This window comes from Phycodurus eques, chromosome 10 (assembly GCF_024500275.1).
Source record: "Phycodurus eques isolate BA_2022a chromosome 10, UOR_Pequ_1.1, whole genome shotgun sequence".
Taxonomy (NCBI): Eukaryota; Metazoa; Chordata; class Actinopteri; order Syngnathiformes; family Syngnathidae; genus Phycodurus; species Phycodurus eques.
The window spans coordinates 20,421,151-20,439,818 of record NC_084534.1 but is presented as its reverse complement, the minus strand read 5'-3'; the positions used below and the strand labels follow the sequence as shown (position 1 = coordinate 20,439,818).

Sequence of the window (18,668 nt, the reverse complement as noted above, 5' to 3'; positions counted from 1 at the left end):
GCAAGGAACCTCTATGATGAACAGTTCTTGTTAGCACACAGTCATTGTCTGTACATTATTAGACATAACATATTGGCGACGAAAATTGAGTTTTAACTTCATGCCACTACCCTCGTTCCTCGTCACCAGTCCGGAGGTTCCGCTGGTATGAATATTATAAGACTAGCAGCGATCGGAATAGCTGAACCTAGCAAGGCTAACCGCTATTCTCATTCACCACCATCGTATTTTCATACTCTCTGACCCATGCGGATGTACAGTATTAGGACTGCGTCACCTTGTTGGCTAGACATTTTGCTGCTTCACCGAGCGTTATAGTCCGGTGACTGCAGCAGACTGGAAATTTGCAGATGGGAAGACAAGATGCATGCCAAAAACACGTGATCAGTCGACTTCAAGCTTTAAACTTAAAGTTATAATGTCGACTCGTTTACTAGTCGACTCATCGGTTCAACCCCTAATGAACACACTAATACATGGCGGGGTCTGCAATGTATCTCCCGTGATAAACGGGGACTCACTGTAATCTGCTTACAGTACATCTAATATGAGATTGTACCAATTTTGCAATGTCTTATTTTGTCAAGCAGTGTTATTTATTCAACAGAAGAGAGTACCACGTGTCTATTAGGGTGATTATTATAAGTGAATGCCACTGAAGTGAATGCCTCTTTTTCCTCTAAATAGCATGTCCTCATTTTCTCCACGAATAAATCTTGCCACGTCAATGCTGAAAATGTTTTGCCGCATACAGCTTTACATATGCCACGTCTATTCAACACATTGACGTATCAGTCGTAGTACACCACCTGTTCTTGTTTTTCATCGGGGAATAAGATGGAGGTGTCTATTTGAGGTGCTGTTTTATTCATTCAATTGGGTGGCGCACACGCATGCTTATTTGGCTACATGAGAGAGACTGAATAATACAGTGGAAGCATCTTTGTATGATGTGCAGTTCTACACCGTGGCAAACTACTAGCGCCATAATAAATGTATTTTCTACATCTGTTTTGGATCTCATTACATTGTGTAGGTATAGCTAATACAGCAGACAGTGGGCGTCTTGGCTGTATTGTTAAGTGTGCTGTCTTTATTCATTACTTTGAGAATTACATCTAAAAAAAACTTGCTGAGTGATGTTCTTGCTTCACCGCAGGAGGGGATGAGTCTGGAAACGAAGAGGAGATGGAGGATGAGTATTTAAATCTGCTCTATGATCCTTGCCTCAACTGCTATTTCGATCCAGAGACGGGGAAGTACTATGAACTAGCTTGACTCAAAGCTTGTGAGATTCTAAGTCAATAAATCAGAGGACATTGACAGTGGATGAATGGCTGCAGATTTTTGTTATTGATCACCAATGAATACCCTGCTGCCAAGGAGCTTTTCATCTTACCGCTTTTTGTTTTTGTAATGCTAACTAATGACGTCACCCGTGGTCTTGTTAGCATGTAAAGAGAGCAAAACTCAAAAAAGGTTGTTGCTTTTTTTGTGTGTGGCACCCGCTCATTTTATTAGCACATCTGCTGGTAAAATCCCTTTTCGGGAAACTTTGGCTAGCAGATAAATGGTAAGATAGCTGAAAGAACATCCTGCAACATTTTGTTTTTAAATTCAAATTCTGATTTGGATTCATATAATGATTGTGCTCCTGTTATTCATCATTTGTGTAAAATAGTAAAAGAGATGTGTGTGTGTGTGTGTGTGTGTGTGTATTTGCTGAATTCATTTTACCTGCTTATATGCAACTCAATTGGCTTTGCTCAATATAAAAAACACATTAGTAAAATAACAAAATGCATTTCATGTGTTGAATAATAAATTATGTAAAATATCAGATTATCCTCTGTATTAATTGCATTTACTGAAAATACTTTTTTTTTTCCAGATGAGTAATGAGACCATCACAGTGAACAATGAATTTTCTCAGGAGCTTTTTATTCATTAATACTGAAATGAGGCAGAAAAAGTGATTAGCATTACTGTCATGCAGTTTTGAGGTTCTGGGGTCTCAGCTTTCTTTGTGGGGTTTGCATGTTTTCCGTGGAAACTCCGAATTTCTCCCACATTGCAAAACCATGTTTCTTAGGTAATTTGAAGACTCTAAACTGTCCATTGGGGTGTTAGTGTGAATGATTGTCTATACAGACCCTTTCCAAAAAAATGAAATTATCATGAAAAAGTTTTATTTATTTATTTATTTCCATAATTCCATTCAAAAAGTTAATATTTCATAGAGTATAGATTCAGGGCCCAGAGTTTAAACAATTCCATGTATTTATCTGTTTATTTTTTACATAATTTGGGCTTCCAGCTCATAAAACCCACGAAATCAGGACTTCAAAAAATGTGAATACTGTGAAGAAATCAGCCCACATTTTGCAGGCCATAAATGTTTTAAACTGAATGTCACACATCTACTAAACTCAAAGCACCTGCACAGGTTTCCCCAGCTGTCATTAAATTGCTTCAGTTTGGTTCAATTGTCTCACTTGGGTTCAATATGGGGAAGACTGCAGACTGCAAGCAAATGGTAATTTCTTCACAGTATTTACATTTTTTTGAATTCCTGATTTTGTGGATTTTATGAGCTGGAAACCCAAATTATGTAAAAAATAAACAAATAAATACTTGAAATTGTTTAAATTGTGGGCCCTGAACCTATAATCTATTAACGTTTTGATTGCAATTATGGAAATTAATAAACTTTTCCATGATATAAATTTTTTTTTGTTAAGGGTCTGTATGTCCCCTGGGATTGACTGACCACCTATCCAGGGTGTACGCCACCTCTCACCCAAAGTCAGCTGGGATAGATCACAGCTCACCCACAACCCTCATGAGCACAAGAGCTATAGAAAATTGATGGATGGAAATTAATGTTGAGAGACAAATACATTTGAATAAAATACAATTTGTAACGTGACAAGATATCCCTAGTCTAGTTGGATTGGCCAGTTCAAACTGACTACAACGCACCAAGAATTTTGAAATTTTGAAAAAATAAGTTCCCTGTGTCAGAAAAAAAAAAAAAAAGCCTTTTTGGGGAACGTTTTTGTGTGATATCTCCAACAGAAAATCATATAGCCATATACCATATATGCATATAAATAAATCACTTACACTTACCATCACCCATACAGTATGGAGAATTTAAAGGGCTCTAATTTTGTAAAAAAGCGCATTTGCAGCAGGGGCACGAATGCTGGCATAGCCTGATTTTTGTGCAAGTGCAAAACGTGTTTACCAATTTGGCAGACCGGTGTGCTCTAGAGGCTGACAAGGGAGTGGATGTTGACTCCCGTTCCGTCCCATTCCCACAGAGGTTGATCCAACTCCCTCCCAATCCTGTGTTGTTGTTTTTTTAAATCCCACCCACAATATGTGTGTTTAAAAAAATAATAATAATAATTCCACCCAATCACACTCACTCCCACTCCCACAGAGTGATCTCAATCCCGAGTGAACAATGTTTAGGCCCGATGCTCAGGGCAAATGTTCAAAAATCGATTTGATTAAAGTTAAAATAAAATATAATTGCATGATGTTTTTCACTTCTGTCATGGCTTCCACTCCCACCAACTCCCATCCCTTCAATTTCTGGTGACTTTGTCATCACAATTCCTGCTCCCGATGACCTTCGCTCCCGCCCAATTACGTGATTAATACTGAAGTTCCCATCCTGCCGGAATCCCGCGGGACCCACAGTAGCCGGTGGGATTCCCGAAAAATGTCAGCCTCTGCTCTGCAAGGCACAAGGTAGACCCTTTTTCTAACACGACTTTGGTGAATTTGATCGGGGCACAGGTAGACAGATACTGAGCTCTGTGGACATATCACCTGCGGATGGGTACCTTTCACATTTGTTCTCAACGGTACCAATTTCCGGTACTTTTGTGTATTTATGTGGTAATAAATATTTTGTTCAATAATACAATCTCAAAATTGTTCAATTTAACTTTTTTTTCAATAGATAAACTTTGACAAATATAGCAAAACAACGTCCTAAGTTTAAAACAAATGCGCAAAAGAGGATGGATTGACTAAAAAGAATGAATACAGTCAACCCAAAAACTGTGAGGCAGACTTGCTAACCACTAGATTCCAGTGCTGCACTGTTTTAAATGTAAAGTGCCCCAAAAATATCTTTGGATATTTGCAATATAATACAACTTGCAACTTGCTGCAATATATCTTTTGTGTTTCATCCTATTAAAACTTAGTTTTTGTTGAGGTCACTCAGAAGGCAGTAAGTTGTGCTCCTGTTTTCTGGGTTAAGATGAGTTTTTTGTCTCATTTATAATTACAGATAGATATGAGATTCAATCTGTGGGGGGCTTCGTGTGGATCTAAAAGGGTTGTATTCTGCGGCGTGTTTACTAGCTCGAACTGTGTCTCATCACAGGCAGTTTGTTTGAGCGGTAAGCGACATAATGAGAGCAGCCGGGGCCAAGCAAAATAGTCATTTGTTTGTGTACAAGACGTCTGTCTGATGAGATGAACTTCAAGCTCCCTCCATTTCCATCTTAACTGGAGTCAAAACGGGCAAATTGGGCGTGGCTAAGCAAGCCGACAGGTGAGCGCAAACCAGAAGTGACCACCTTTCGCCAAATACACATGGCGCAAAAGCACCACTTAAAATAATGAAATATTTACTTTTTCTAGCCGAAACGATGTTCCAGTTCGGAAAAGATGTAGCACACTGGACTTGAACGCACTCGCCATTTTTGCTGTTCGACAGCGTCGTCAAAAACAGGTATGTGAGCGCATTGCATTCACGCTTTGACTAGTCCTGTCATGTTTTGGTCGTGATTGTTGTTTATGCTATATTCGCCCATCCTACTACAAGTATATTATAATATTATTGTATTTGATATACTGTTAAAGTCCTTTTATCCTTTTGATCTTGTATCTGGTTTGCAAGATTATTTGGGTTGTCTCAAAAGTGTTCTCTGTCAATTGACTGTCTGTCGTCGTACTGGAGCGGCTCCAACTACCGGAGACAAATTCCTTGTGTGTTTTTTTGGACATGCTTGGCAAGTAAAGATGATTCTGATTCTGATCTGATTCTGATTCTGCTTCTCAGATTTTCTAGCTCTTCTAGTTCTTCTGGCAATAGAGACGGACAGATTTCTCATTAATATTCCATATGTAAATAAGCTTCGCTCTGATTCGATCGCTATTATTATCATTAAGATATGGAAAACAGCTTTTCTCTGATTGGTCCATTATATGTGATTAATTGGCAACACTATGTCACACTGTCGGCGATTTCAAATCCACCCGTTTTGCAAAGCCGTATGCGTCTATTGCCTTTTGCATTCAATCAAAAAAGATGTCAAACTTAAACCATGTCACAGATTCAATTTGACCGTTATGCATAATAGGAGAAAAAAGATTTTGATGGCATGGGACCGTTCAATAAAGATTGGTGTAAACAAATCTCACACTTGTACTGCGCTCTAGCACACATCATTGAACCCTGGTAACATTTTGACTCCAAAGTGCTTTGAACCACATTCATCATAAAGATTAACCTAAACTTTATGAAAGGAGCGAGGTGTTAAAAAAGCAAATAAGATGAAAGCAATTCAAATGCTCCTTTTAATGCTTCGATTCACGAGAGGGTTATCCTATATCCCATGGCATCTGATGTGTAAGTAGTGTGCGAATTACCCACAGAAGCCGATATGAAGAAATGGATTGTCTAAACGAATTGGTTTGTTTATTTGAGGCTGGTGGAAAAGTAACATTGCAGTGAATAATAATGTAAATTGAAGCACCTCCACGAATGTAGAGTACAGGGGTCCTCGGGTTGCGGTTAATGACCCCATCGTATGATGTTTGAAGGTTGCAAACGGAGAGCAATTAACTAGTTTGCTCGGCAGCGTAAGAATACGTCATAATGTGGCACGCTTCGTTACTGCTGTATGCTTTATTTTTATATGTATCCCTGCGAAGGGATTCATACAAATATTTGCTGTTATTATGACCTTACTATTGTGTGGGCTTATTGTCTATGGCTTGCCACATGAATAGTATTTTATGTGTTTATGGCCTAGTGTTTTTCATACAACTATTGACCAATTATGTCTTTACGACTTCATTAGCATAATTACTTAATTGTCTATGGTTCAGTTTGAGATATGGCAAACTCAGTTACTGCTGTACTTCCAATTTATTGTTTTGTATGCATGTGTCATTACTGTAATTATGACTTAAGTACAGTTTCTATTAACATTGTTTCGTAATGTGTCTTTAGGTTCCAGCTTTCAGTGCCCTCGGAATGGAACTCGGTTGAAAACCCCTCTGTTTATCATCTATCCATTTAGAATCAATATCACTAACCCTGTGTTGGTTCATGGGCGTCAGCTGACATTGGGCGAAAGCGGAACAGTCGGGAAAGCAATTCACACTTTTTTTTTATTAGGATTCAGGTCTTCACATTTACCGCATCTCTGTCAGGCTTTGATATGACATTGGCTACTGTAGCTCACTTGAGGCTTGTCAGATGTTTTCCTTGGAGAGCTAAACAGGTGCAAAAATGGCTTCAAGGATACCCTGGAAACCTCCTTTAGGAATTCTGGGATTCGGGCTGAAAGGCTGTGAAAGCCTGTTTGAGGTGCAAACTGCCTGGAGAGGAAAGTGTAGCTCTCTGTTGGCCTTTTTACGTTTCACACGTGTGTGTGTGTGTGTGTGTGTGTGTGTCACTAACACCGCTGTCATAATTTCTTTTTATCTGCGCCACAACCTATGACGTTCGCAGTTGACCTTATGGGCTCTTAACCTACCCCATGTTTAAAACTTATTGGATTCATTTGTCTTTAGGTTGGAATGAGGCTTCACCCCGTAATCAGCATTTTGGTGGTCTTTATCTCACTGGCAGCATTGGCAGCTGCTGTCTTTGTTATCCGGACATACTGCTTCCCAGCCAAGTAAGCGTGTTGATCTTGTTGTGCACATTCGGTATTATCTCTCTTAAACCTTCACCCTAGTGTGTTATGTCTAGTCGTTTCATTGGGACCAAATATCGATACATGGTGCTCAAACTTCTGAACAAGGAGTGTCCAGAGATGACAGAGGAGAGTCCAGTGATGACAGAGGAGGACGGCAACACGGGGACGTCAACGATAGAACACGATTCAGACGAGGTGTGTTCATTTTGGGGCCAGAGGAGGTTAAAAATGTGTGAAACAAAATTGATCAAGGAATTGATTGACGTTGGCGCAAGTGAAAAATTTGGAGGGCAGCAGAATTTGTCAAGTAAAAATAGAAGTAGTAATGAAAGTAACAATCTCAGACTTGGCCCCGCTCACCTACCTATTTAAGATTCTATGCCCGTCATGGACTCAGCCAGCAACAAGGTCTCCAATGTCCGGATTGCTGCCATTTTTTTCCCCCCTTCTTAGACCAACCTTTACATCCAGGCACGTGCCTAGTCGTGCTCCGGCACCTGCCCTTTTGCCCTGGATGAGAAAAGGGCCTTTTTGCCTGAAGCCCTTTTTTTCTTTATTCATCAATGTTTAAAACATTTCAAAAAATGCACCATCTCTGTCATCAATTCCCCCTAAAAAGTATTTTGATATCTGACGGGCATTTGAGTCCTTGAGAGAATTGTGCCACGGACTGATTTGCGGTGCACTTACGCAAATGAACCACATTACTACACAAAAGATTGTTACACCGCTGAAAACATTATGAGGCTACTGGACCAAGGTTTCCCAAACGCACCAAAAAAAAAAATTACTCGCAACTACTGTTATACATTTTTATATTTGAAAATATAATAATCACATTATTTAGAGATATATTTTTCTACATACACTGTGTGACCTGTTATCTTGTGTATTGAAGACAATGGTAAAAACAATGCTATTCGATTTCTTTTGTAAGCGTATGTAAATCAGCGATGGAGGGGGGTGCCATATAAAATCTCGCCCTTGGGTTCCTCATCGGGTAGGTCCGACTATGTCCATATCCGACACGGTAAATATTCCTCACTCCACATTATTGGCCACACTCATTTTCAGGATTCCCTCGGGGACCGGTGCAGGGCATGGGGATGCGGCAAGCTGACAATCGGTGCTGTTACCTGGCCCAGCTGTTGCACTCCTCTACACTGCCCGTCCTCGAGTTTTAATGCAGTAAACACTCCTATCGCCCACTGTTTTTAATGCACCACATACAGTACATGTCTGCTTTAGGGTGCTGTGTGGTTCGAATCAGTGCAGGTCACTGCCCGGTAGTTGTAACGCCTTAGCCCCGTCAGCCTTTCCAGATTTTAACAAACTACACGCCATTGAGGCCCACATATAGAATGGTTGACAGTTGGGGGCCCGGTGATCATATTAATAGGTGACATGACGCAGGCGTGTCACACCCATGGGGGATATTGAGTGTTTCTGCATGGTAGTGCCTCTGCATGATAGCGTTTCAGGCAGCGGGCCGTTGCTGGAAAGTTGAGCGAAAAACTCTGTGGGGGGGCGGTTATGTATGTTCGACTACCTGTTACATAACAGTGGGGTGGAAGTATAGAACGGCTGAGTCACACATTTTCAGAAATAGGCAAAAAACTAAAGATTTACTTGGTTGTTTAATTTCACATTTAACAGGCATTCCAGGTACCCAACTATTTGGATACAAGACATAAACAAAAAATAATAAGTCTCCTCGGGATGTGCATTCCAGACACCTACAGGATAAATGGATCGGCATGGAACTTAAAACTTAAGTCTGTGTCTTAGTCTGTGCACTTAACAGAGCGCAGCACGTCATCGACCAACCCATAGGTTGCGCCACGACAAAACTTGGCGGCAGGCAAGGTGGGCGTCATGGTGCCTTACTCAAATTGAAAAATGCTCAGCAATGGCTGAAAATCACCACTACGTTGAAAATAAAAGATTGGTTGAAATTGATAGAAATGTGATTTTGTCATTTTTAACAAGGGTAATGTTAGCTTAATAATAGAATATAGCATAGCTACACATGTTTAGCTTGTATCACGCCTCCTCTACATTCCTTACTATAAGTAAAGCTAAGGCTTTCTGATGTAACTACTTGACATCCAGGCTACTGCCTGTTTGGTAGCTTAGCAACCAATGCAAAATATGGACATAGTAGTGCAAGGCGCAGTCGCACAAAAATGAAGTGCGGTATAAAAAGGGCTTCAATAATTAGCGATGACTTTCCAATGAATTACATGTGTGAGTTTAAATTGGAAAAACAACATTTCTAAAGTCATCCCGTTTAGCACCACTCCCTAAGACACTGATTGGTCTGGTCATTTTTCGGACAACCACTACGATCGTATCAGTTTGAAGCTTAACGAGACGGACTGGTGAGATTAAATGTCTGTATTCTCACGAGTCCATTTGACATAATGCAAGATAATGCAGCCCCCGTTCCCACATCAAATGTAATGGGCTTTTACTTTTCTTTTTGTTGACAGGATCTGCTGGAATAAATCTATGGCCACACTGCAGCCCAATAAGTCCTGGAAGAACCATACAATGACACCCATAGCACTCTTAAAACGCACGGACAGGTTAACCAAATCCCCTTGAAGTCTTTTCAAGGCAGTTTGACATTCTCCTCCTCTCCAAAAATCTTGACAAAATAACCCAGGGTATTATTTTGTTTTTGGTACTGTTTGTGTGTTTTTGGTAGACCATAACAACACTGACAATCCATGTTACAAATTGTTCCCGACACAGCTGCCTTGAAACATGCAAAAAAAATAAAAAATAATAAAAAAAAGGCTCCTATTTCTGATGCGGTATCCCCTCACTGGTCAGTTCTGAACTTAGTGGCACCTTAATACGCACGAAATAAAAATAAACCTCAAGCACTACTAATAAACCTAAATACGGTTAAAAAAGAAAAAAAAACGATTTCACTCCCAACACAGTAAAGGTCACGATTAGTGCGTGTGCATTTTCATTTCTAGCGGTGGCCTGAAAACAGTCCCATTGCCATTGTGAATATATAACATTATCCTATTATGAAATAAGTGGCGTCACGTGGCAATTTGACATTTCGCGTGTCTCAAATGCTGTAATTGACTGCTAAAAATAGTCCACCTCTGTACGTGAGCAGGCCTGCTTCCCTTTTCAAGCCTTATTTTCCTTTTTGCGTGCTAACATTAGCCGACTTGAAGGAAACTCTTTGGCTGCGCCGCGTCGCACAAGACAAGGAAAAACTATCAGTGTGACTGCAGAAGGATGCCGGTCAGACGCTAGAATATGCTCATTCTTCAGCGTGTTGCAAAAGTAAAATCATATTTTAACATTTCATATTCTGTGTGTGTCTAGTTACCGATGATCCTTGAACTTGGAACTATCCATCCATTCCATTTCAATAGCGCTTGTCCTCATTAACGAACAGCAGATTTTCTGACAACAATACTTAAGAATTATAAATTAAATATGAAATATGTGACATATGCCCAACATTTTGTACAATGACTGATGCTTCCATGAACACGTACTTAGAGCAAACTTGACAACTACAAATAACATTTCCATATCATTATCCATCCATTCATTTTCTATACACTATCCCAGTTGACTTACTGTAACTACACAGGAGGGCTTTAGCTGAGATTCAAACCCAGACTCAACCGTAACTGAGAGTCAGACGTGCTAACCACTAACCACCATGCTGCTAATTTGAACTAAAATCTTTCATTGTGTTGTTTTAGTGTGCCCTTTTAGAGCCCACATATATTTATGAACAAAAGAAACAATACACTGTAGTCATTCAACTATACCATAGAGCTACATTTTGCACATTATTAAATGTTGGGAGGCCACTGCTTTTCAGCCTAATACAACCCGAATACTCATTTTAATGTGAGAATGGCAGTGCAAAGACTCCCTATGCTGGTCGTGTGCAGTATTACATCAACCGACCTTGTTCATGAATAACACTGAACCTCTCCACTCACAGTTAAAGGCACACACTATATGTACAATTATGTACTATGCCACCTTGTGCTTTGTTTTAGTGGCGTTTTTCACAGCAACCATTAGTGATTGTATGTGTGTATGCTCTTTACAAATATGTATATGGCCAATAAAAATGCAGTGTAAAGGGAGATCACACTAAATCAGTTTTTTATGTTTTTGCACGTTTTTGGTTTCAGATTGTCTTCTAATGGAGACTGTAAAATACTGACATATTCATGGTCAATATAACAGTGCTTATAGGGGAAAACATGTCATTCTGGTACTGTGCCACTATTAAATGTCATTCATTCTTCTGTAGCACGTGTAAACATTTGGGTTGTGAGCAAGCTGGTGAGCATATCCCAGTGGACTTCGGGTGAACTGGTCACCAGCCAACCACACGGTACATAGAGACAAACAACCATTTATACTCAAATATTGTTTTAATAAGCTGCTACTTGTGTAGATATGGTATATTTTATGATTAAGAAATAAACATTATAATCAGTCAGGTTAAATGACATTGACATGAATTTTAACAACAATACCGACAGAACCTGTCCCCTCATTGCCTCAAAATGGTTTGCTCCAAATCATAGGCGTTTCTAGTCCATTTTTGGGCATGCTGAAGCATCCCTAAAATGAATCCCAGCACCCATAAACCTCTGATCCTAGAATTGCCCCTGTTAGTCGTTCTTAGTTATTACAGGGGCAAATTCCTCTCTTCCCTCCACCGTGCAGGAAAAGGGAATGTTGCTAACATGAGAACCACAGTTCGCCTTGGTGCTATACGTTAAAAAAAAAAAGGAAAAGTCACTAAAAATAGCAACGCTGATAAGTAGCAATGTAAAACATGGCCGCCATCTATGGAACTTCTATTTTTTTTTTTAAACTTTAAAAAAAAAAAAAAAAAAAAAAAAAACATTGAGAGCTCTTCAAATGCCTCTAAAATCCTCCATAATAAATACACTAAGGAAAAAACAATTGATCCAAAGCACCTGACCTATTATACTGTCCACACTGCTCGGGACGACGGCACAGCAATTTTGGCAGGTCAATTTTGAGAATCCCTTTTGAATTTTGGCTTGCACAAGCTTACTGGTGGATATTTTTACCTGAAACTTGTCAGCCAATCAGAGAAAGGGTTCCCCGAGTAGCAGATGAAATGAAAGGGTTGATGGAATAGGTTGAGAAATAATCAAGTTATACAGTTTTCCTCTAATTTGGAGGCTTCTTTTTATAAAATTTTCTCTATGCAATATCACACAAAAATTTTCCCCAAAAAGGAAAATTTTTCCCCCCGACATAAAAAAACTAAATTTCTCCGAAACCCATCGTCAATATTTTCAAAATTCATTGTCTTGTTGAAGTTGCCATTCCAACCATACTTAGCATTTTGACTGACTGTCATTTTTGGGAAATCATTGCACGTTGGCAACACCAAAGACAAGTCGTTGCTCTCGTTCACTTGCACTGCCCACATGCGCATAAAAATAAAAGCGGCACATACTTGGTTTTATTTTGACTTCATTTAGGCTGCGAGGGTGAGTCAAGAGCTTATACTTCTGCATGCTGCCCCACTTTTAACTCAATAACAACAACTTGGATTTTATAGAGCCGTTGTAGGGACCCAATGCCCTTTGACGGTATTTAATGAGGCAATTAAAATCAATTTATATCACTGAGGGGTGGCGCGGTTTCCTGGTGGCTAGTAAGTCTGCATCACTGTTCTGAAGTTGTGGTTTGAATCTCGGCTCCGGCCTTCTTGTGTGGCGATTACATGGCAAAAAACATGCTTGTTAGATTCATGGCAGATAGAGTGCGAATATTTTGTTTTTGTTTTTTTTATGTGCCCTGGGATTGGATGGCAACCAGTCAACGGTGTACCCTGCTTCTCAGCCAAACTAAACTGGGATAGGCTCCGGCTTGCCTACATCCCTAATGAGAACAAACACCATAAAAAAATGGGCGGATGGATAATGTTATGTAGGATGATATTTGTCGTCAAGTTGTATGCATCAGGCATATGTCACATATTGTTTATTGTCAGTAAATCTGCTGGTGCAGGCAAATGATGTTTGGTGAGCACATTGAGATGTTGAGTATTTTTTTTTCATACCTTAAATCATGACAAAATGATATTTTAACGTTTTAGGTACAACCTTGCTGTCCACTGTATTTCTTATCCTGTCTTCTTAAGCCATTACAGATGAATGTCTCCTTCAGAGATAATCCCATTGGGTTTTTTGAACAGTAACTGATTCACACCAACAAAAGGTCAAAATTGAAGGCTTTTTTTTTTTTTAAAGAATTTAAATCCTTTAAAATTGTGGGGGATTATTGTTATATGTCCAGGGGAAAAAATACTTTGAAGCTCAACATTACAATTTTCTGTCGAGGCAAGAACACTATCAATTTCATACAAGGACGTATAAGGCCACAATGAAAAGGAAACGACCTTTGTAACATTGCGAAGGAACAAAGTTTTCTTTTAAACTGACATACGAGGTGTGATAATTAAACTTTTTTCACTCTGCTACTTTCAGGCTTTTGTGTAGCACACACAGCTGTCTGGATGCTCTTAGAAAAAGAAAAAAAAAGACCTTGATCATGAAATGTTGCCACTAGAACTACAATTTTTTAAATTTGTGAATTATTTTCTCAAAAGATTCTGACTAGGACTAGTCTATTCAACTTTATTCTTGTCATAAAGTTCCACAATTTGTAATGCCACCTATCCATCCATCCATCCATTTTGTAAAATGAAATTTTTCGTAAAACCTTTTTCTCATATTTCAACTATTTTCTCTCCCAAAATAATGACTTAAAAACAATCGTGACAATTAAAATGTTTTTTTCGTCTTATTTCAAACCCCATAGTGACTTCCATCCATCCATTTCCTATACCACTTGTCCTTATTAATGTTGCGGGTGAGCTGGAGTCTATCCCAGCTGACTTTGGGCCCAAATCGGGTACACGCTGAATTGATCGCCAGTCAAAGTGCCTCTGATTAATCCCAAATAGAAATTCAGATTTTCTAGTCGGCTTTTCCTGACATTTTCTGTAGTCACGTTACAGTACAAGCCATGGTCTGCAGAGTGCTTCCAGAGCATCAGCATTATCTCATTGTGCAAACATATTTGTAAGGAGAGGGGAACAAAATAATTTCCGTGGCATTAACTTGTTCACTGCAAGCCCTCCTAGTTTGATACTCGTAGTATACTATACAGTAGCTGCCCGTCAATGGCAGTGAATGAGTTTATATACCAAGGGACACAGTGAAGACAGTCATCAAAGTTACCCCAGTTATACACTATTAGAGGGTGTTCATACTTGTGCAACCACATTACATCAGTTTATTTTTTACTTCCCCTCTCTGAAAGATGTTTTTTTTTTCTCAACTGAGTTGTGAATGTTTTAGGTGAAAAGGGTTTTGACCTCTAATAGGACAAGTAGAAAGTCGCACCAAATATCTTGATCTATGGACATTTGATAGGGGTGTGTAGACTTTTGATATCCATTGTACAAGTTATTCTACATTAAATAACTTCACAAAATTGAAACTACCCACCAAAGAAATTTATCAAGGTAAGATACAATTAAATGACCAAAGTGTATTGCATTTAATTCTAAAATCTTTGGCTAATCATGCTTCTTCCTATCACTGCATATCGATATCTCTGATTAATGCAGTGACAGCACTGTGTTATAACTGAACAATGTGTACTCAACAAATAATGTATTATAGCTCCAGATTAAGTCATTGTTCTCTATTCAAGCTTTTATTAGATATAAAATATCAACTTATTTAATAGACTACAAAAATATGATTTTGTGGGGAAAATGGCTTGCACAAATAACATTTCTGAGTGACATAACCCAAAGACAGAAACATGCTCAAAAACCGAAACATGCACGGTAAGTAAAGAAGCATTTCCCCATCCTTTATTTTATGACAGAGGAAGGCTCCGGCTATTGTTTGCTTTTAAGCTGTATAACCTGCGAATGGATGCTGTCCCATATTTGACATTGTGAGTAGGAGAAACTTGATCGTCTAGTTCACTGTAGGTGTGTGTGCACGTACAATGACACATCCTGCTCGCACTGGCAACACAAAGCACGAGCGCTGTTGCATATCCAAAGGTCCTTCGCATGCATATGCGTGGCGAGGCAGACTGAACAGATGACATGACGCCAACCAGCTGTGCTGTTGACAGCAAATAATACATCAGGAGCAGTACAGACTCATTTGTTGGAGACATGATGAGGCATCGAGGTGAGATTTTGCTTGCTGGTGATGTACATTTCATGGCCCACATGCTGCATTACTTCTGTTCTCTTGCTCTTTGTGGTTGACAGTTGCTCCCTACGCTGCTATAATTGTTGTTCTTCTGGTAACGTGGGCCATCTTGAACGACTCCGTACAGCAGAGAGCAAGAGACCTTTTCAGTGAGCTGCCTTTTGAGATTTTTCAGTCACATAAGTCAATATCACCATAAGGTGCCTTTGAGACTTGCCCATTATACCAGGAGAAAATTGACATTTTACCTTGAACTTCATATTCATTGTATTAAGTAGATGTTAGAAATGCATATTGGTCAAGCTCCCACACATTTTGTTAGAAATTCACTTCACTGCAAGCAAAAATAAAGGATCCAAACAGCAAAATATGTGACCTCGCTGACAGGGTGGACATTTTTGGCTAATGTTAGCATTTATTGAGAACGTAGTGGAACTTCAGTTAACAACCTGATTGAGTTAGCAAGCTGAGTGTGTACTGTTTTAAAAAATATAATATTTCAATTTCTAAAATGTTTGTCAATTTATATTTCACAATGACAGAGTGGCCTGATGAGTACACCAAAGGCACTTTATAGTGATATTGACCTATTACAAAGTATATTGTCACACCGTAATGTGTTGATGGTGTTTCAAATTTGTTTTGTATTTGTTTGTTTTTTTGCAGGGATGAAAATTGCTGTGCAATTCAAACCAAAATTCCAACCAAGTGAGCATTATGTAGTTTAGATATTTTTGACACTTTTTCCTCAGCTGTCCTTGCAAAAGCACCTTTTCCTCACAAAGTTGCACCTTTTTTGTTGTTCAAGAAAATCTGTAATGAAGGAAATTCATGTAATTTAACTTTAGTCTCATATATCTAGTAGCATTACACCTTTTGGGGAAAAAGACCAAAGATTGCAAAATTACAACTTCTAACAAAATGAGTAGATTCTAGCTTCTGATGCAGATGCTATTCTCATAAATTTGACTTTTTCAAATTTCAAAACTAAATTACGACTTTCTTCTCGTATCTTTTTCAGGGAAATTTTTTGTTTTATCAATATATTGCAACTATTTTAATAATTTTCTCTTGTAGAATGACAACTTTTCTCAAGAAAAGTTATGACTTGTAAAAACGGCAATATTCAAACCCTCTTCTGCCACATTTGAACTTCATTTTCAGAATTATGACTATTTTTCTCGTATTTCATCTATTTTAATAAAATTGTGATTTCTTTCACACATGACGACAGTATTCAGTCATTTTATGCAGTAAAAATATTTTCTCACAAAATAAGTATTGTTATATCTCATCTGTATTCTCATAATTATGGCCTTTTCCCTCATAAGATTTTAACTATTCTCATAAAATTGTGCTTTTTTTTTTTTGCAATAAATACAATAACCTTGCAGTAACGCCTTTGCCTTCACCAGAGTGCAACCTCTCCAAAAGGTGCCCACCCGATCACTTTGCAATCCACGTGCGCAGTGGAGCAGCTAATGTTGTCGGGCCCAAGATCTGTTTTGATGGGAAAATGTAAGTCACCTGTACGCAAGAACCCTTTTAGGAAATGTATGGCTCCCCTGTGAAGTTTTAATGCTTTTTATTTACTATATGTCTGCAGCATCATGAGCCATGTACTGAACAATGTGGGACCTGGGCTCAACATTGTTGTTGTAAACAGTGAGTGGGAAAAAAAATTTCTAACCATTTTTTGTTTTTTTACTATTACTTTTAACTCATAATACAATTAACTCAATACACTTAATAGGTCATATGTAATGTACGTCATATGTTAATTTTCACAATTTGCTCTTTATTTTGTGGGTTCGACCACGCGGGCTCGAGCAAATCAGTTGCTTCTTCTGCCATGTCAAAGACTGTCAGTGCGCTTCTAGCAAGGTGCATTTAAAGGGAGTGAGAAAAGCCACTTTGATTGGACAGGATTGAAGTTGGCTATGATCACGCCTACAGCAGCGCAAACGTCCCGCTTTTAAATGCGCTAGTGTGTCCTGGTCCACGAAATTACCAACACCCGCCTCTGCACACAGTTAGACCATGTGAAAATAGAGTCCTGAGTGTTAATGTGTGTGGTTTTTTTTTTGTTTTTTTTTTTTTAAAGTGCTCCACTGAATTCAACTTCCAATATATTTTCCTCAGTAATTTCTACTTTGTTAACTTACTCCTGTAGACATGTTTTCTCTATCAGCAAAATGGCTTTTGATGCATAGAAGTAACGGGCGACAAATGTGAGATGAAAAACGAGAAACTTAATGTGTTTTTTTTTTAATTGGACCAACTGTTATCTGCTCTCAAGGAAGATGATGTGATGATGAAAACAAGCTGCAGAAGATGATAAAGGTTTTGTTTGTTTCATCTTAGGTGAGAACGGAGCTGTGGACAGATGTGGCTATCTGAATATGAACGATGGAGGTAGCAAAGTGTTATAAATCATTTTTACAAAGATTTACTTACATTTTTTTAAACTTTACTATGACTTCTTCGGCTGCCAAAGTCCCAGAGGACATTTTGGCGTACCTAAAAGAGATTAAACCTGGAGAGATTGTCATTGTGGCCTCCTTCGACGACGTGACAACAAAGTAGGTCCAATTCCCAGATGTACATCTGCTAAAATGATTTCCTGCTCCACAAAAATTACCTTTCATTTTTTTTCCCCTTTCACTTCTCGGCGGCAGGATGACAAACGAAATGAGGGAGATTTTTGTCGGGATGGGCAGCGCTTTGATCAAGTCCGTAAGTTATCGCGACAACTGGGTGTTTGCAGGGAGAGGCGGGACAGGAAACAGGAGCTCCTTCGAGAAGGTCAGTGACCTTGCCCTCGTTTGTTCTATTTCTGCACGTGGAAAGAGACAGCTTTGACAACTGAACGTCTTCTCGGCTGTTCATTTGTCAGCGAGTTGCTAATGACGACACAAGCAACGTTTATGAGGGATGGCCTGTGGCGGTGGAGGTGGGCGGCTGTTTCCCAAGAAGCTCTTAAAGGACATTTCTCATAAACAAGAAGATAGGAATAAATATATAAATACAGGAGTTATGTGTTTTGCACTTCCGACCACTTCCTATTTACTGTCTTAAAGGATATTTGCATTTTGTTCACAATTTAAAACCGTTCCCATGTGTCTTCGGAACATGTCGGTGTGAATATCCCAATAAAGTGCCTTTGGTCTCCTCATCAGAATCACTCAGTCATCATGAAAATGGAGCAAAATAATGAAACTCTTGAAGTTTTATTTTAAGTGGACAAACATTTGTGCATATACCATTACAATGATAATGTGTTTCCTTTATTATTTACCATTTATTTATTGGATGTACGTAACTTTGGCATGTCCCACACACTGGTCTGCTAAGTACTGTGTATTGTGTCTAATACGTGGTTACATGTTACTAAATAATTTCTTACATGGTTTAACTG

General features: G+C 38.9%; 2 protein-coding genes across 2 annotated transcripts in view; both read left to right on the top strand.

The window, feature by feature from the left end:
• The window catches only part of cfap20dc (CFAP20 domain containing), a 32,039-nt gene extending 30,361 nt beyond the window's left edge, over nucleotides 1-1,678 (top strand). Inside the window, exon 17 of the mRNA XM_061688343.1 lies at nucleotides 1,160-1,678. Within this exon, the coding sequence (XP_061544327.1) occupies nucleotides 1,160-1,278 (119 nt within the window). The 3' untranslated portion in view covers nucleotides 1,279-1,678. The remainder of the gene's footprint in view (nucleotides 1-1,159) is intronic.
• Nucleotides 1,679-15,026: 13,348 nt separating this feature from the next.
• Nucleotides 15,027-18,668, top strand: si:dkeyp-67f1.2 (uncharacterized protein LOC556106 homolog). The gene is made up of 9 exons (XM_061688464.1): nucleotides 15,027-15,226; nucleotides 15,310-15,399; nucleotides 15,917-15,958; nucleotides 16,666-16,768; nucleotides 16,857-16,915; nucleotides 17,615-17,665; nucleotides 17,748-17,832; nucleotides 17,929-18,055; nucleotides 18,147-18,668. The coding sequence occupies exons 1-9, from the start codon at nucleotides 15,211-15,213 to the stop codon at nucleotides 18,231-18,233; spliced, it is 660 nt and encodes a 219-aa protein (XP_061544448.1). The 5' UTR covers nucleotides 15,027-15,210; the 3' UTR covers nucleotides 18,234-18,668.